Source organism: Bison bison, unplaced genomic scaffold (assembly GCF_000754665.1).
Source record: "Bison bison bison isolate TAMUID 2011002044 unplaced genomic scaffold, Bison_UMD1.0 scf7180017864519, whole genome shotgun sequence".
NCBI classification, from domain to species: domain Eukaryota; kingdom Metazoa; phylum Chordata; class Mammalia; order Artiodactyla; family Bovidae; genus Bison; species Bison bison.
Window position 1 is genome coordinate 10691820 of NW_011495072.1, and position 14248 is coordinate 10706067.

General features: G+C 50.8%; 1 protein-coding gene across 1 annotated transcript in view; it reads right to left on the reverse strand.

The window, feature by feature from the left end:
• Positions 1-1641: 1641 nt before the first annotated feature.
• Positions 1642-14248, reverse strand: part of STRIP1 (striatin interacting protein 1) — a 19359-nt gene continuing 6752 nt past the window's right edge. The window contains exons 8-22 of the mRNA XM_010830884.1: positions 13101-13207; positions 12866-12993; positions 11452-11634; positions 10860-11077; positions 9803-9868; positions 9634-9697; positions 8488-8559; positions 7931-8005; positions 7638-7735; positions 6332-6458; positions 6023-6123; positions 5215-5281; positions 4560-4664; positions 3744-3948; positions 1642-2579 (exon numbers count right to left, since the gene is read on the reverse strand). Coding sequence (XP_010829186.1) covers positions 2332-2579; positions 3744-3948; positions 4560-4664; positions 5215-5281; positions 6023-6123; positions 6332-6458; positions 7638-7735; positions 7931-8005; positions 8488-8559; positions 9634-9697; positions 9803-9868; positions 10860-11077; positions 11452-11634; positions 12866-12993; positions 13101-13207 — 1864 coding nt within the window. The 3' untranslated portion in view covers positions 1642-2331. The remainder of the gene's footprint in view (positions 2580-3743; positions 3949-4559; positions 4665-5214; positions 5282-6022; positions 6124-6331; positions 6459-7637; positions 7736-7930; positions 8006-8487; positions 8560-9633; positions 9698-9802; positions 9869-10859; positions 11078-11451; positions 11635-12865; positions 12994-13100; positions 13208-14248) is intronic.

Genomic DNA, 14248 nt, shown 5'->3' on the forward strand with positions numbered 1-14248 from the left:
GAGCCCTTATTCCTGATGCTGGAGCCCCCTGCCTTCCCCTCAACTGAAGGCTCCCCTCGCCTTGCCCCTTCCCCAGTAGGAGGGCACTGGCTGGGAGGAATGGGCCCTGTGAGGCCCTCCAGATGTCTGTCTCTATCACATTACTGCTTCCACTTGCTTTTCTGGCCAGCTCTCCATCGACTGTGAGCTTCTCAAGGAAAGTAACAGTGTGGTGTCTTGTTCACCTGGACACCCAGGACACCCAGAATGGGCTCAGCCCACACCTGGCTTCAAATGGCCAATCTGCCCAGAGCACTGTCTGTGGCCATGGTTAAGGCCCTTCCCCTCCCGGACCAGCAGATGTAGGATTCACCTGCCCAAGCTTTACTGGCCCATGCAGCTTTGATAGTCTTTGTTCATTCTGCATAGATATAAACATATTTACAGACCTTTGCAAACCGAGAGAGAAAATGGCACCTTTGTTAAGGTGAAGCTTCAGAGGAGACATTGGGGAAATAAAAAACCAGGAAGGAGGTAAAAGCCTCTGCTAGGTGAGTTCAGGGAGCCAGGCTGCATGGTGAAATAAGAATGTGAAAATTTATCTTACTCAAACTACAGTCTCAAAATACACACTTGCTATTGATCCTAGTACAGAACAGCAGAGAATCCATCATGTACACATAAATTGTGTTGAATCTCCTTGTCCTGTGCGAGTTACTTTGTGGTAAAGGATAATTGCAGGGACCTTCCATCTCCTAGGCCATGTGACTTACACATGGAGCACACTGCTGGCTCCACCAGGCTGCTCATAATCACGCTGGTACGTCAATGCCTGTCCTGGAAGCCCAGCTCTGGGCCTGGACTGAGGCTCAATGGGCAGGTACTGAACAGAAGAGCCAACAAAGGGGAGAATTCCCCTAGAATACATTTCCTTTATAAGTCAAGACCCCTTGGAGACTTAGAAAAACCCCATACGTGGCCTACAAGTAAGATAAGGGAACTTGAAGCAGTTCTGAAAAGGGGACACCCTTTCTCAGCATCAGAACATAAGATCCTCAGAAGCAGAGCCTCAAGATCCAGCAAGGTGGAGGCAGACACATCCGGGAATCTGAAGGCTGGAGGCAGGCTCCAGGAGGCCTCACTGATGCTGAGCACAAAGGTGCGCCCTTCTTCAGCCACACGGGCCTGCCGACCCTCTCTTTCCCAGGACTCCTGATGGTCTGCTTCCCCAAGCTTTGGGCACTTAAGTCTCCTCTCAGTCCCAAGCACTTGCCCAGTGAGGGCCCAGGACAGACCCCTTCTCTGATCTGGCCCCTCCCCTCCTAGTACTGGAATTGGTTTGGCTGAGGCCAGCTCAAGGGTGTGAGCCAGAGAAACCTGGGGCTCCTAGTGCAATTATCTCTAACCCAGGGGGGTGCAAACAACTTATCACTTCAGCAACCCTGAGCCCTGGGGCTGGAAGCCCTGGAGCAAAACCAGACTAACTGGGGCAAGAACACTTGGGCTAAGTACCAACTCCCCCTCTGCTTCTCCTTCAGATGGGAAAAGTGGGCAGTTTGGCAGGGACAAGGGGGTGATCTATCAATGCTGGCAAGAAAATCCACTTTCTAGACCTGGAGGAGATGTTCAGGGGCCATGTTTCCTGCAGACAAGGCAATGGGCATTGGTTTTGCTTCCTTTTAATGTAAACAGAATACACAAACACATTAAAAACCTCAACATGACACGAGAATACACAGAGATTTATATATAGATATTTACAGACCTTGCACACCAAGAAAAAAAAAACAGCCCCTCCGATTCATGGAAGCTGCCTCTCCCCTAACCCTATCCAAAACCAAAGTGCTGGGGCAGCGGCAAGAGCCTCTGCAATTGCTTCTGGATGAAACCTAGCAAGAGGCTGGAATGACATCAGAAACCCCCAGAGCAAGGCCAAGATTCCGCTCTAATCCCAAGCCCTCCTTCTTTGGCAAGCTGACATGCCAAGGATTTGTGTCTCAGAAGAGTGAGCATGACCCCTGAAATTCAGACATGGTGCATTCCCAGCCCATTCCAGCCTTCAGTGGAATGACAAAGGAGCTGCAACCAACTGTGTCCAAGAGAGGAGGGCAAGGAAGAGTGAAAGAAGAGAGGATCTCAAGCAGAGAGATGACACTCCCGAGCAGGACCCTGGGAATCAAAGAGAAGCCAGATCCAGACTTGCCCACCAGCCCAGCACTGGCTTGGAAGGGCACAGTAGGGATGTGCTGCCACCTGGAGGAGGAAGGGAGCACTGCAGCAAGGAACCAGGACAGCCCCTGGAGTACCTGGAGATCACCCCTTCTTTCATTTTCAGCCTCCCACCCAGGAGCCTCACTGAAGCAGCTCTTCCCAGGAAATGGGCTTGGAGAAGACCTCCCTTTCTAACCAGAGGTCATAGTTCATCTGGAAGTCCTCAGGGAGATCCACCCGCTGGCCCAGGACACTTTGCAGGCAGTTATCCACAGGCAGAAAGTCGGGGTTGCTGTGGGCCCGGTCATAGCGCCGGGCGTTGAAGCGCTCGATGTTGGCACGGAGGGCACACTCCTCTGCCTGGAAGTCCCAAGGCCGGGCATCGAGATCTACGATGAAGCAGGAGGACATTTTATGTTGAGAGCCAAAGCCTTGTGGCAGCTCCCCTTGGGGTCACTGCAGCTCAGGGCCATACAGGCTTGGGCTTGGACTGTTCAATGTCAACCAATAGCAGGAAACCTCCAAGCCCAACCCTCGGGAAGACTTACAGAACTTCTTTCCTAGGTACACAGGAAAGTCAGGTCAAAGGGGAAACACCAGAGCTACGGAGAAAGAGGCTATACAGCAGTTTATGTGGATCTGCTGAAGGAAAGCCAGGAGTACAACACACTTCTCTGAAAGTCACATTCCCCCTGGCTCTTCCAGATTAGAGGCAGGAACCTGCAGACATGCCCCCTTTGCTTATTCTCTCAAATCCCCGACCAGGTGCTGCGGGCCACCTTGGCTCTGTACAAATTCGGGGCGTTGGGAGTGCAGATGCAGTCACGTGGCCCTGGGGCCATGGTCAGGAATTCGAAGGGTGCGGCAGCATGCTTGGGGGTACCAGGAAGACCTACTCTGCCAGGGAGGCCAAGGTGGGAGGGGAGGAACACGTGCAGATACAGAGGGGTACAGGGAGGCACCCTGCCAGGAGAGGGAACAAAAGTCCGGGACAGGATGGCCAAGGTGCTCAGAGCCCTCGGTGTGATGGAAGCTGGGCTGAGAAAGTGGGACAGATTACAGAGGACAGGGAGGAACCACGTGTGGGCCTGATGCGTTAAGAGTTTGGCTCTAATTCTTCAGGAAATCAGAAGTCAAAGAAGGATTTTACTCAGAGAGATACCACCACCGGATCTGGGTTTTATAAATATCAGTAGGGCAAAGTCTGAGGCACTGATGAAGGGCAAGGAACTAGAGGCAGGGAAGCCATCAGGAGCTGCGAGAATTTCGGTGACCAGAACCAAGGCAGCTGCAGGGGTGAGAGAAAGGACGAGAGGTCGGAGAAAGTCTTGTGACAATTTCTGGTAAAGGAAAGAGGAGGCACAGAGAGGAGCAGGGATGACCACAGACAGAAGCCTGGCAGTTTCTCCAAGTCCTTCCTGGGCTTCCCTCTCTGATGCTACAGAAGCAGGAGCTGGGCACTGCCAGGTTGGTTGCTCGGAGGGAAACTTAAGAGCAAAGGGAGAGCTGTCGCCTGCCCCCACCCCCCTCCCTCGCCTCACACGGAGCCTCACCGTTGCCGTAGGCCCAGTCGTCGTTCAGCCGATGCCGCACCTTCTGGTAGATGGCAGACATGGTCTTCATGTTGCTCTTTCGCCACTGCCGTCCCAGATACTTGGTCTGCACCTTGAGCAGCTTCAGCACATACAGCTGCATCATGGCCTGTTTCACTTTCAGGGCCCGCTTCAGGATGGGGGCTGACTTGAACACCACCAGCATCTGGAAATGGGCACGAGGGAGGCTGTGTTGAGGGCAGAGATGAACCCTGCTCTATCATCTGGGTAGGGTGACCAACTGTCGCAGTCTTCCTCAGACTGAAGAGTTTCTTGGGACATATGACTTAGACTAAAGTCTCCTGGCTAAAACTAGGCAAGTCCCAGGCAAACCTGGACGGTTGGTCGCCCAAGTATGGGTCATTCTGGAATTTGAAGAAAGCTACGGATTCCACCACCCGAAGTATCCTTATGTGCAGGTACATACGATTTCAGGGGGTTAGTGGGCCTCCCCACCCGAGGCATCCACAGAGTTAAGACAATTCTCAGAACCCTGGTTATGTTACCGGTGGAGATTAGGAGGCTATACAAAATTCCTTCTATATTACATGTGAATTTGTCTCAGTGCATGACTGTGCCGCTTCCAGTTCAACTCATCAAGGAACCAGGGATCCGCCCTCAACATGTAAGGATGTGGCTATAGGAGAGTTAGGTGAGGAAGATGTGGCTGCTCCAGCAACCCTGGGGACTCTCTGCCCCCACATGAAGGGGACAGGATGGTGTGTGGCACTCTGCTTTAAGCTCTGGGACTCATGCCTGCTGGCTGTGCTGACTCACCATTGTCCTTGAATGCTTCCATTTTGTCAGCTTGTTCAAGATCCGAAGCAGATTAATACAAGAAAAGAGGTTTCTCCAGCAAAACTGGTTATTGTCACCTGCTTCCTGCAGGGAAAACCCAGGAACCATTGTCCCCTGCACAGCGGCAGGCGCCCCACAGTTTCCCAGGCCCTCCCATATATGACCTCAGCACTGCTGGGTCACTCCACGTGGGCACCAGGAACCCTCTCCTCTCCTCAGCCTGGGGGAATGCCATCCCAGAAGCTGGCAAAGGGTAGGGGGTGATCCCGAGAATCTTCCTGCAGGCAATGTGGAGCATGACATTGGGGGCTCTGGCCTCAGCCCCCACTACCTGGGGCACCCAGGCTCCCTCAGAGCTGTGGCCCCAGAGTTCCAGCGAGGGGAGAAGGAAACAACTCGACCAGGTGAGCTCTGGGTCAGCAGCCCCTGAAGACCACAGTCCTGACAAAATAATTTCTAAATCCAAATGTTCCTACAAGGTCCCCTCCCTGGTCCTCCTATGCGATGTCAGTGCTTCAAAAGCCAGGCACTCAACAGTGAGCTGACCTGTGAAGACGCCTTTCCCCCAGGTGAGGGGGCATGCTCTCCGGTCCGGCCCTTACTCGGAGTGCTGGGGCAGAGGTCAGCTACTCACCAGACTCTCGGCAGTCAGCTCTGGCAGCTCGTGCACCACGCAGTGAGGGTAGTCCAGGACAGAGATGCTGCAGGGGGCAAGAGAGCAAGGCACCCACCATGAGCAAGGGCTGGGGCCTGGGGAACGGCCGCTGGCTTCTGGCTTTCCTCTCTGGCTTGCCGGAGCAGAAACAGCAATCTACCTTGTCTGCACTACCCTGATAGGGAAACACCGCCTACAAGAGCACTCATAAGACCCCTTTGTAGCCAGAGACAAGCTTGTAATCTTGTGAGGGGTGGAGAGAGCACGCTATCCCTCACAGCAACAAACCTGGGGCTGGGGGTAGATTTCTCAAGGCAATTAATTTACACCAAACCCCTACTGGAGACTGTGTCTGGCTAACAGCTCAGCTTGTGGCCTATCACAGTGACAAACAGTCAGTGTCAAGTACAGCTGGCACCAGGGGATGGGGCGGGATAAGAGCAGACAAGGCATCGCAGTGCACATGGCCGAGCTCCTGGAGCACGCAGGCAGCCCCGCCAGGCTCCTCAAAAGAATGGGGGACACAGAAGGACTGAGGGCAGTACTGGAGCCCAGGATGAGAACCTCCCACCCAGGCATAGACAGACTGAGTCACCTGTCACCAGACTAGCCAGACTCAGGTTTGACAAACTGGCGTTTTCTACAGACTACATCTCTTTCATCTTTGGGTCCTGACATCTGGCAGAGCACCAGCTTGTGGATGCTGACTGGGCTCAGTGGAAGAGGCCAGCTAGGAGCCCTGCCATCTGGCCATACCCACCCCTTCCTGATCCCTGGTCCTTATCACCTGTTCTTGGCAGTGATGTAGGACATAATGTTTTGATTGAAGAACTTTAGGATCAAAGGGATGCAGTTGGCAAACACCAGGTGCTGGGCCATGTACTCAAACTGAAAGCAACAGGAGAAAAAATAAGCATGCCCCTTGGGATCTCACCCTTTCTCTAGTGATAAAAGGCCTCGCATGGAGGACTGTTTATCTGCACATTCATGCAGAGCTCAGGGAGGTTTGAAGGCCAAGCCTCCATTCTTTGGGGCCAGAGGAGCGGCACTGCCCAAGGCCCTGGCCCCGTGGACAGAAGGAAGGGGCTATAGATACCTGATAGACGTGGTTCAGCTTGAAGTGCTTCAGCAACAGCAGCAGGACGGCAGAAATGGCCTTAACGATGACCTCTTTGTGGCGGTTCACATCCACTCCCAGCTTCATGCTCTGCAGCACTGTGGTGCTGGAAGCACAACCCCCGGTGAGCCCCCAGCACGTGCAGCACCTCCTGCCTGGCGCTCCCAGGACATAGGACTCCTGAGCCTTCTCGGGGCAGAGCTCCCACCTAACCCTCCACCCTATGGACATCTCAGAGGTAGGCCCGGCTCCTCCCACCCACCTCCCAAGCAATCTAGCTCAGTACAACTGACTTCTTCCTTCTGATGCCCCAAACATATTCTTAGCCTATTTCCCTGCTTTTCCTCCAAAAATGAACTTCTCATCTCAAGATCTTCCTTAGGCTTCTGCCACCATACGCACTTGTGTTTCTCAGAGCATGTTCTGCTGGAATACCAGTATATTGAGATGGCTCTTGTTATGGGGAAAAGGGATTCTGAGTCAGATAAATTTAGGAAGTATTTACTTAAATCAGTTTCTTAATTTAGGAGTTAAGTTCTTAATTAAGGAGTTAACTATAACTCTTTATAAGAGGAGATTTAATACTTGAGTCTGGAACCCTTTTTCTGTCAGGTGGCCTGGCGTTCTCTGACATCCCCTTTGGTGTCAGCCAACCCTCCTACTCCCTCGCTGGCTGTCACCACTGGACCCAAGTGGCCAGCCCACCAGGGAGTTAGGCTCAGAGCTGGGCAGTCCTGGCAGGCAGGCAGGAGATCAGGTGCCCAGGTCCTTCTCAAAGTAGAACGTGATCTGAGTTTGTACTCTCACATCAAAAAGATGAGGTCAGGGCCCCAGGGAGGAAGAACCCCTAAAGATTTCACTATCACCCTGAGACATTCAAAAATATTTTTCATGCCAGTTCACTGGTGAATAGTAAGGAATATACACCCAGCTCCAATGGCTGATTTTTGTGCAGAAGCTAAAACTGTATATCCTGAATGTCCTAATCATTTAACAGAGGAGGAAGAGGAAGTGACTTCTCCAATTCACTCAGTCGCAGAGTCTACACTAGAATCCAGGCCAACTAGATGAAAGTGTCCTCACAAGCAGTAAAACTAAATATTTTACCCAGTACATTTTCTTTCTTCTAAACCAGGAATACCCTGAAGTTAATCTGCAGAGAAGCTGAGCTAACATAGCAGCAGCAACAACAAAACCAAGAACCACCAGCACCCAGCAACAGTGGACTGAAAGGCAAACATGTCCCCTTTCTGTACATCCTCAACACTCAAGACTTGACACTCACGGCATCTCCTCAGGCAGGACGTCAGCTAGGATGTTGATTGAGTCTGTTTTGGCCTTCGAGGTGGGAGCTGCGGCCAGCAGGATCTTCAGTAGCGCTATCTGGCAAGGAGCAGACATTCACACAGCGTGGCTGAGAGGGCCCCAGGCAGCACAGACTCCTGAGAGGCGGTGTTTTTAGAGGTGCTTACGGGGCAAAAGGAGGCACTCAAGGACACCGGTGGGCATGCTCTCAAGGCCTATGTTGTGGGGTGGTGACCCCATGGCAGGCAGAGCTCTCAGGAGGCGCGCACTCACCATGTACTGTGGCAGGCTGGGGAGCAAGCCTTGGTACAGAGTTTCTGCAGGCACCTGTTCAACTTCCTCTTCTCCCTTTCAATACAATGGGTACAAGGGGCACTGATACAAAGCCTGGTCCCAACAATGCTCTCCCGAGCCAGTCTGCTAGCTGGCTGGAGGAGAATCTCTAAGTATGGACGTAAACGACAATGCTGATGATGATCACAAACTTTCAATAACAAAATGTGCCAGGTACTTCACTTGTAAAGACACAATGAATCCTTCCTACAACTCTATGAAGAAAGTACTATTGTTATTTCCATTTAACAGGCGAGGAAGGGAAAGCAGAAGGAGATGGAGTACCTTGCCTAGGTCCCCATCCACCAAGGGTGGAGCTGGGACTCCGAGGCAGGTGGCGGGCCCAGGCCTGTGCTCTTCCCCTGCACCCCAGCAGCCCTGCAGCAGGAGCTAGACTGGGGGCTGTGGGAGGGCAGGCCAGGGCACTCTGCAGCCTAGGCCCACACAGTGCTGCGAACGGCTGGGATCCTGTGAGCTGAGGAAGGCCCCCAACTCACCCCTGAGAGAGGAGAGCGAAGGTACTCCTCCTCCATCTGTGCCTGGACCTCTGCAATCGACGTGTACTTGTGCTGCAAAGAGAGGGAAAGAGGCATTAGGGCAAACAGCCCGCATTCTCTGGCCAAATGCCCACACCTGGGAAAGGCCCCATGCAATTTTCTTCAAACGTCATCTTCTCAAAGAGGGCTAAGTCGCCACAGAGATCCTGAACTAAAACCCAAACCCAAAATATTTTTCTAAGTGGGCACCTATCTCTTAAAACCAGAATAAAAAAAGCACAGAACAGGTTAGGGGGAAAAAAGGAAAATTAAAGGAGAGAAGGGGACTTTCAGATAGCTACAGCTATAGGAGGAAACTTAAAAGCAGAATCAAGGACTCAAATACTCAAAAAGCCTAGCTGCATGAGGCCCACCTAGTACTACAAATTTCAAAAATATTTTTCAAAAATATATGAACATTTATATTCCAGATATGCTCTTAGGAGATACACCTCTTCCTCATTGTGCTGTTTCCTCCCACTGGAGGGACACGTGTGTACCAAACACCCTGGTCTCTCCCCGCCACCCCCCAACTCACTCCTCCCCTTCCTGACTGGTCAGTATGGGAGGAGGAACAGGACAGTCTCAGCTCCACCTCTTTCTCTTCTCTCTTAAGGAAAAAGAAAGCCTGTACACTCTTCTGCTCCTTGCTGGGCTGAGCAGGGCTCCAGCCTGCTCTGGTCTGGGTGGGCGAGTCTGCTCAACTCTGGAAGGGAGGTGTCAGGACACCTCCCACAGCTGTGCTCTCACAGCACTCCATCGGCAATGAAGCTGGCACCTGAATCTCCATCTGCCTACTCCTCTAACTCAACTCCCTGAACTTGGGCAAGGAAAACGGAGGCTATTTCCTAAGCCCCTTAAAACGCCAACTGTCAGTTAATATACTCTTTAATGGGTACCCCAGTAAGTATCCAATAAATAAAGCTCAGTTAAAATAAATAAAATGTATGAAAAAGTGTTTTCAAGGATACTGCCACTGTCCACCTATTCCTCCACCCCTGGTTCCTTCAGGCAGACAGAAGTCTAAAACAGCTTCTGCCAACAGGCTGGTCTCACTTTACTCACTTGGGACCAAACTAGGCCAAAAGCTTACCTGAAGCCACCTACCTGTTTCAGAGTCTTGATGCTTTCGTGGATTGGCCTGGGCAGCCCCACCACTGTGTTCGTGTCACTGGAGAACAAAGGCCCTGTGTTAGGTCTGGGTCCTCAAACACCTGAGGCCGGGAGGGTGACCTTCCCACTACCTTTCTTTAAAAGGCACTCAGATCATACTCACCTGCCCAGAGTATAACCTATGAACTTGCTGCGGCTGGACTCGAGGAACATCTCAATGTCTTTCTCTCTGCCAAAGGAAAAGACTGCGGCTTTCTTACAAGTTACCTCAAGGCATCATGGTTAATAAAACATGAAACGTCCAGAAATTGTGAAGCTAAAAGAAAAAGTCTCCCACAATTGTTTTTCTTTTTGAAAAAAGAAAATAAAAAAAAGAAAGAACTGAAACCTTCAAAATATTTTAAAGTCCTTCACAATGCTGTTGGATCAATACTCTGAAAACATATTAAGTGTAACTAATTCATAAAATTAAGGTGCTACGTCAAACTTAAAAGCGTACTTTATTCAAGTGTACTTGATGTTAATAACAAGTCTGTCAACAGAATTTCTCAGATATTTTTGAAATTTCCAATTACAGCTATAAACTACTCATTTTTTCATATGAGTCATATTGTCCTGTCTCAGACCATTAGGCTAGCTTGCATTTTCTGATGACTTGTTCTGTATTCCCATCACAGATCACTGAAAACTGGGGCTTTACTTAGATCAAGAAAATGACTTCTATACCCTTTCCCATGTTCATCTATTTCTTAAGTTGATGCCCTTTTAAACAGATTACATTTATATGCATACAGGAACCTTCAAATCCATAGATTCACACACATGTATCTCAAGCATCTTAATTATGGTTCTAAAGAAGTTCTTCCTTAATCTATAATTTTCTTTCAAATATCATACACAACCCCTGGGAGAGTGGAGATGGGTTTACTTAAATGTCCTTGTTTTAATCTTTTTCGTAATTCCTTTCACTAGTATCGCATCTAACCAAGAGCTAATACACATTACTGACTTGAGAGCCATGTAAGGGCCTCTTTGTGCCAGGCCAGCACCCTGACCCCCCAGGGCCAACACTGGGTACTTCAAAAGAGGCTCATCCCAAGGCCAAGGACATCCTGGCCTTGCACAGGACCTCATGTGACAACTCAGGCCAGATGCCAGGCCTGTGGGAATGATGACTCTGGTTTCAGGAGTGAAGAGCGTTCGGGAGGTCTGAGACTCACCTGACCTTGGGAGCCCACGGGAGCCCCTTTGGGCAGGTCAGCCTGTCGGTCTGGGGGTGCTGCAGTGGGGGAGGCATGACCTCATCCCGCTCAAGGGGGAACGTCTCCCCCTCCAGACTGTTGTCGTCATCATTCTCCTCCTCCTCCTCTCGAGAGTCATCAGCCTTGTAGGGATCCCGCTCGTTGAAGGCATCCAAGTTGTCCTGCTTTATGAGTGCCTGAAAGCAGAGGAAGGGAGGTCAGACAAGAGCCAACCAACGAACAAGAAAGGGGCATGGAGGCTGGAGAGGCAATTACGTAGAAAGGTGGTAGGAAGAGAGCCAGGAGCAGTGGAAAAACCTGAGAGCAAGTCATGGTCTAGGGCCCAAGTGACCAATCAATTCTTGCCCCAGAGTCCCTCAGAAGTGCCACGTCCTAAGTGCCGACTAGATCCTGGCCCCTGGGCTGGGGACAGTGTCCCTGCTCTAAAGGCATGCACACTGACGCTGATCAGAGGGGACCTGCAATAACCTGGGGCTCATCCAGAGACCATGCCACTGCACCTGTGCACCCTGAGAACCCTCAGGAGTCATGGGGACCTTGTCGCCCTCACCTTGTGCTCCCGACGGCCCCGTTTCTGCTGCTGCTCAATCAGGTCAGAGGCAGAGGCCGGGGGTGAGGCAGCCCTCATGTTGCGGATGACCTTGATGCTGTCCTCAGGCAGCGGGGGGAGCCCCAGGATGGCGCGCTTCTCGGCCTTCATGCTCTGCAGCTCCTCAAAGCCGCCCAGAGTGCACTGCATCAGACAGGTGTGGATCCAGGTCAACATGTCCATAAGCCAGTCCCTGTCTATGTCAGGCTCGAAAGTATCTGTGACACCATGTCTTTACAGAGACGACACAGCCTCTGAACAAGGGACTTAGCCCACCTCCAAGAGAAGCAAGTGACATCATCATGGGAGAGGAGAAAGGGGGGTCAAGGAGGAGAGACACATAGGCTGACAAAGCCTGGCGCAGAAGCACACGTGGCTCTGTGCGGCCCACAGACTCATCAAGTAACAACAAAGCTGCCTGAAGAGCCTAACCCTTCAAGTTCCTAGAAAAGTAGGTGACACTCAAATGCTTCAAATGCTGTACATGCTAGTCTTTCAAACTTAAATTGGGAATATATTGCTGGATGCTCAAATTAAGAAAACAAAAAACAAAAAAAAAACTTCATCTAAACAGCCCTCTAGAAGTAAAACCCCAGTAGAGCTCAATGATTTTAAGCTGCTTCATTTCACTGTTTCTGAGCAATTCAATTGCTTTCCACTCTGGCTTCAATGAGGCTTCACAGGCAACCAACAGGCTTCTGGCCAAGATGCAATGTGTAGACCACTCTGAAGGGGCCTAAACTCACTGAGCTCGCTCTGCAGAGTTGGCCTATTATGGAAGATGGGAAGGTGAGGCCCAGGGAGAGCAAGAGTACAGACTCCAGCTCCTCTGTCCTCCCAGAAAAAAGGGCTCCTGGTCTGGTATGGGTCTGGCTACTGAGCATGGCCCCCAAGCTAAGGGTGATGGCCAGCCTACTCTCCTGGACCCAATCCTTCCCTACCTAGAAAGAAAGTAAGCCACCACACCCTGAGGATAATGTAGGCTCAGGGCTCACCCTTTCTTCTTTCCAGTGACATCTGACTGAGGGGCCCTTTACACCAGCTTTAATCTTGCCTCGAATCATTTTACAAGCTCCAGGTTCAAGAGCAGCCTGTCTGGGGAGAAGGTATTCCATGATTGCAGAAAACAGTTTCCAGGAACCAGGGAACCAACCACCTATTCTGATTCAAACACAAGTCCTCTTAGGCTGCTGTGAGCCCAAAGTGACACTTTTTTGTCATTTCCTTTCAGGACCCTTCTTTCAGAGTTTTTTTTTTTTTTTCAACTAAAGCAGTTATGTATTCATACAATTCAATATCCAAAAGGATACACAGTGAAAGTCTCCCTCCTCCCCTGTCCCCTAGCACCTGAGTTCCCCTTCAAGGAAGTGCTCACCAACACTGTCTTCCAGAGCAGCAAAAGAACCTTTTTCATGGGGAAGTGAGGCGCATGGCCACTGCAAAATTTGGTCACCATCCCAAACAGCATGATGGCAAATGGCTCATTGTTGTACAGCGGGGAACCTGGGGGACACCAAGGTATCAGGACCACCGGCAGCAACAGGACCCTCCCAAAGCCCTCCAGCCTCTGTTCCCAGGAGGGCCTCCAGCCAGGGCCCCCAGAGTCCTACCCAGCTCAGCCCTGAAGGTCTGTCGCATCGTCCTCCACTCAGCCTTATCACCCTCACACTCCTGGTGAACAGTCTCCACAATCAGGTACATGATGTTGAGCAAGACCCTGGGAATAAGAGGCAGCTCATAAAGGGGCAAGATGGGGGATCAAGGGAGCACCCTGGTTTCCTCACATCCCACCTGACATTAGAAAAGCCTGCACACAAAGGCTGGCTGGGGCGGGGGTAGACGTAGGGCTGTGGGGACTGTAAGGTAGAAAAACTGAAAACTCAGTCCCACAAAACACCTGTGATGTTTCCTTCTTTGTCCTTGGTGCTAAGGTTGGGACCAGACCTTCTACTCTGTGTTTCTAGGGTATGAGTGCTTACTCAAAGCAGATGCTTAATAAATGGCTACTGAATGGATATCCAGACATGAGCAAGAATGGCCCAAAGCATTTACTACCCTAAGCTTCCTGGAATGAGAAAAACACAGAGGCAGGAGTGAGCTGCGGAAGTGGGTGTTGGATCAGACAAAGCAGCGGATGGTCAAGGTGAGAACAAGCAAATGTTTACCCTGTGATGGAGTAGAAACAGGAGCGAGCAGGATGATGGCCAGGGACCCTAACTACAGTAGGGAACGTCACCAGCATCTAATCTGAAAACTTCCAAATTCACAAAAAGAGGTGGATTCTAATCCTCACAAAAATGGAAAGGTAATCTTTCTGTTTAGCAGCTGCTAATCACAATGGTGTGATCACTCATCTAGAGCTAGACATCCTGAATGTGAAGTCAAGTGGGCCTTAGAAAGCATCACTACCAACAAAGCTAGTGAAGGTGATGGAATTCCAGTTGAGCTATTTCAAATCCTGAAAGATGATGCTGTGAAAGTGCTGCACTCAATATGCCAGCAAATTTGGAAAACTCAGCAGTGGCCACAGGACTGGAGAAGGTCAGTTTTCATTCCAATCCCAAGGAAAGGCAATGCCAAAGAATGCTCAAACTACCGCACAATTGCACTCATCTCACACGCTAGTAAAGTAATGTTCAAAATTCTCCAAGCCAGGACTCAGCAATACGTGAACCGTGAACTTCCTGACGTTCAAGCTGGTTTTAGAAAAGGCAGAGGAACCAGAGATCAAATTGTTAACATCTGCTGGATCATGGAA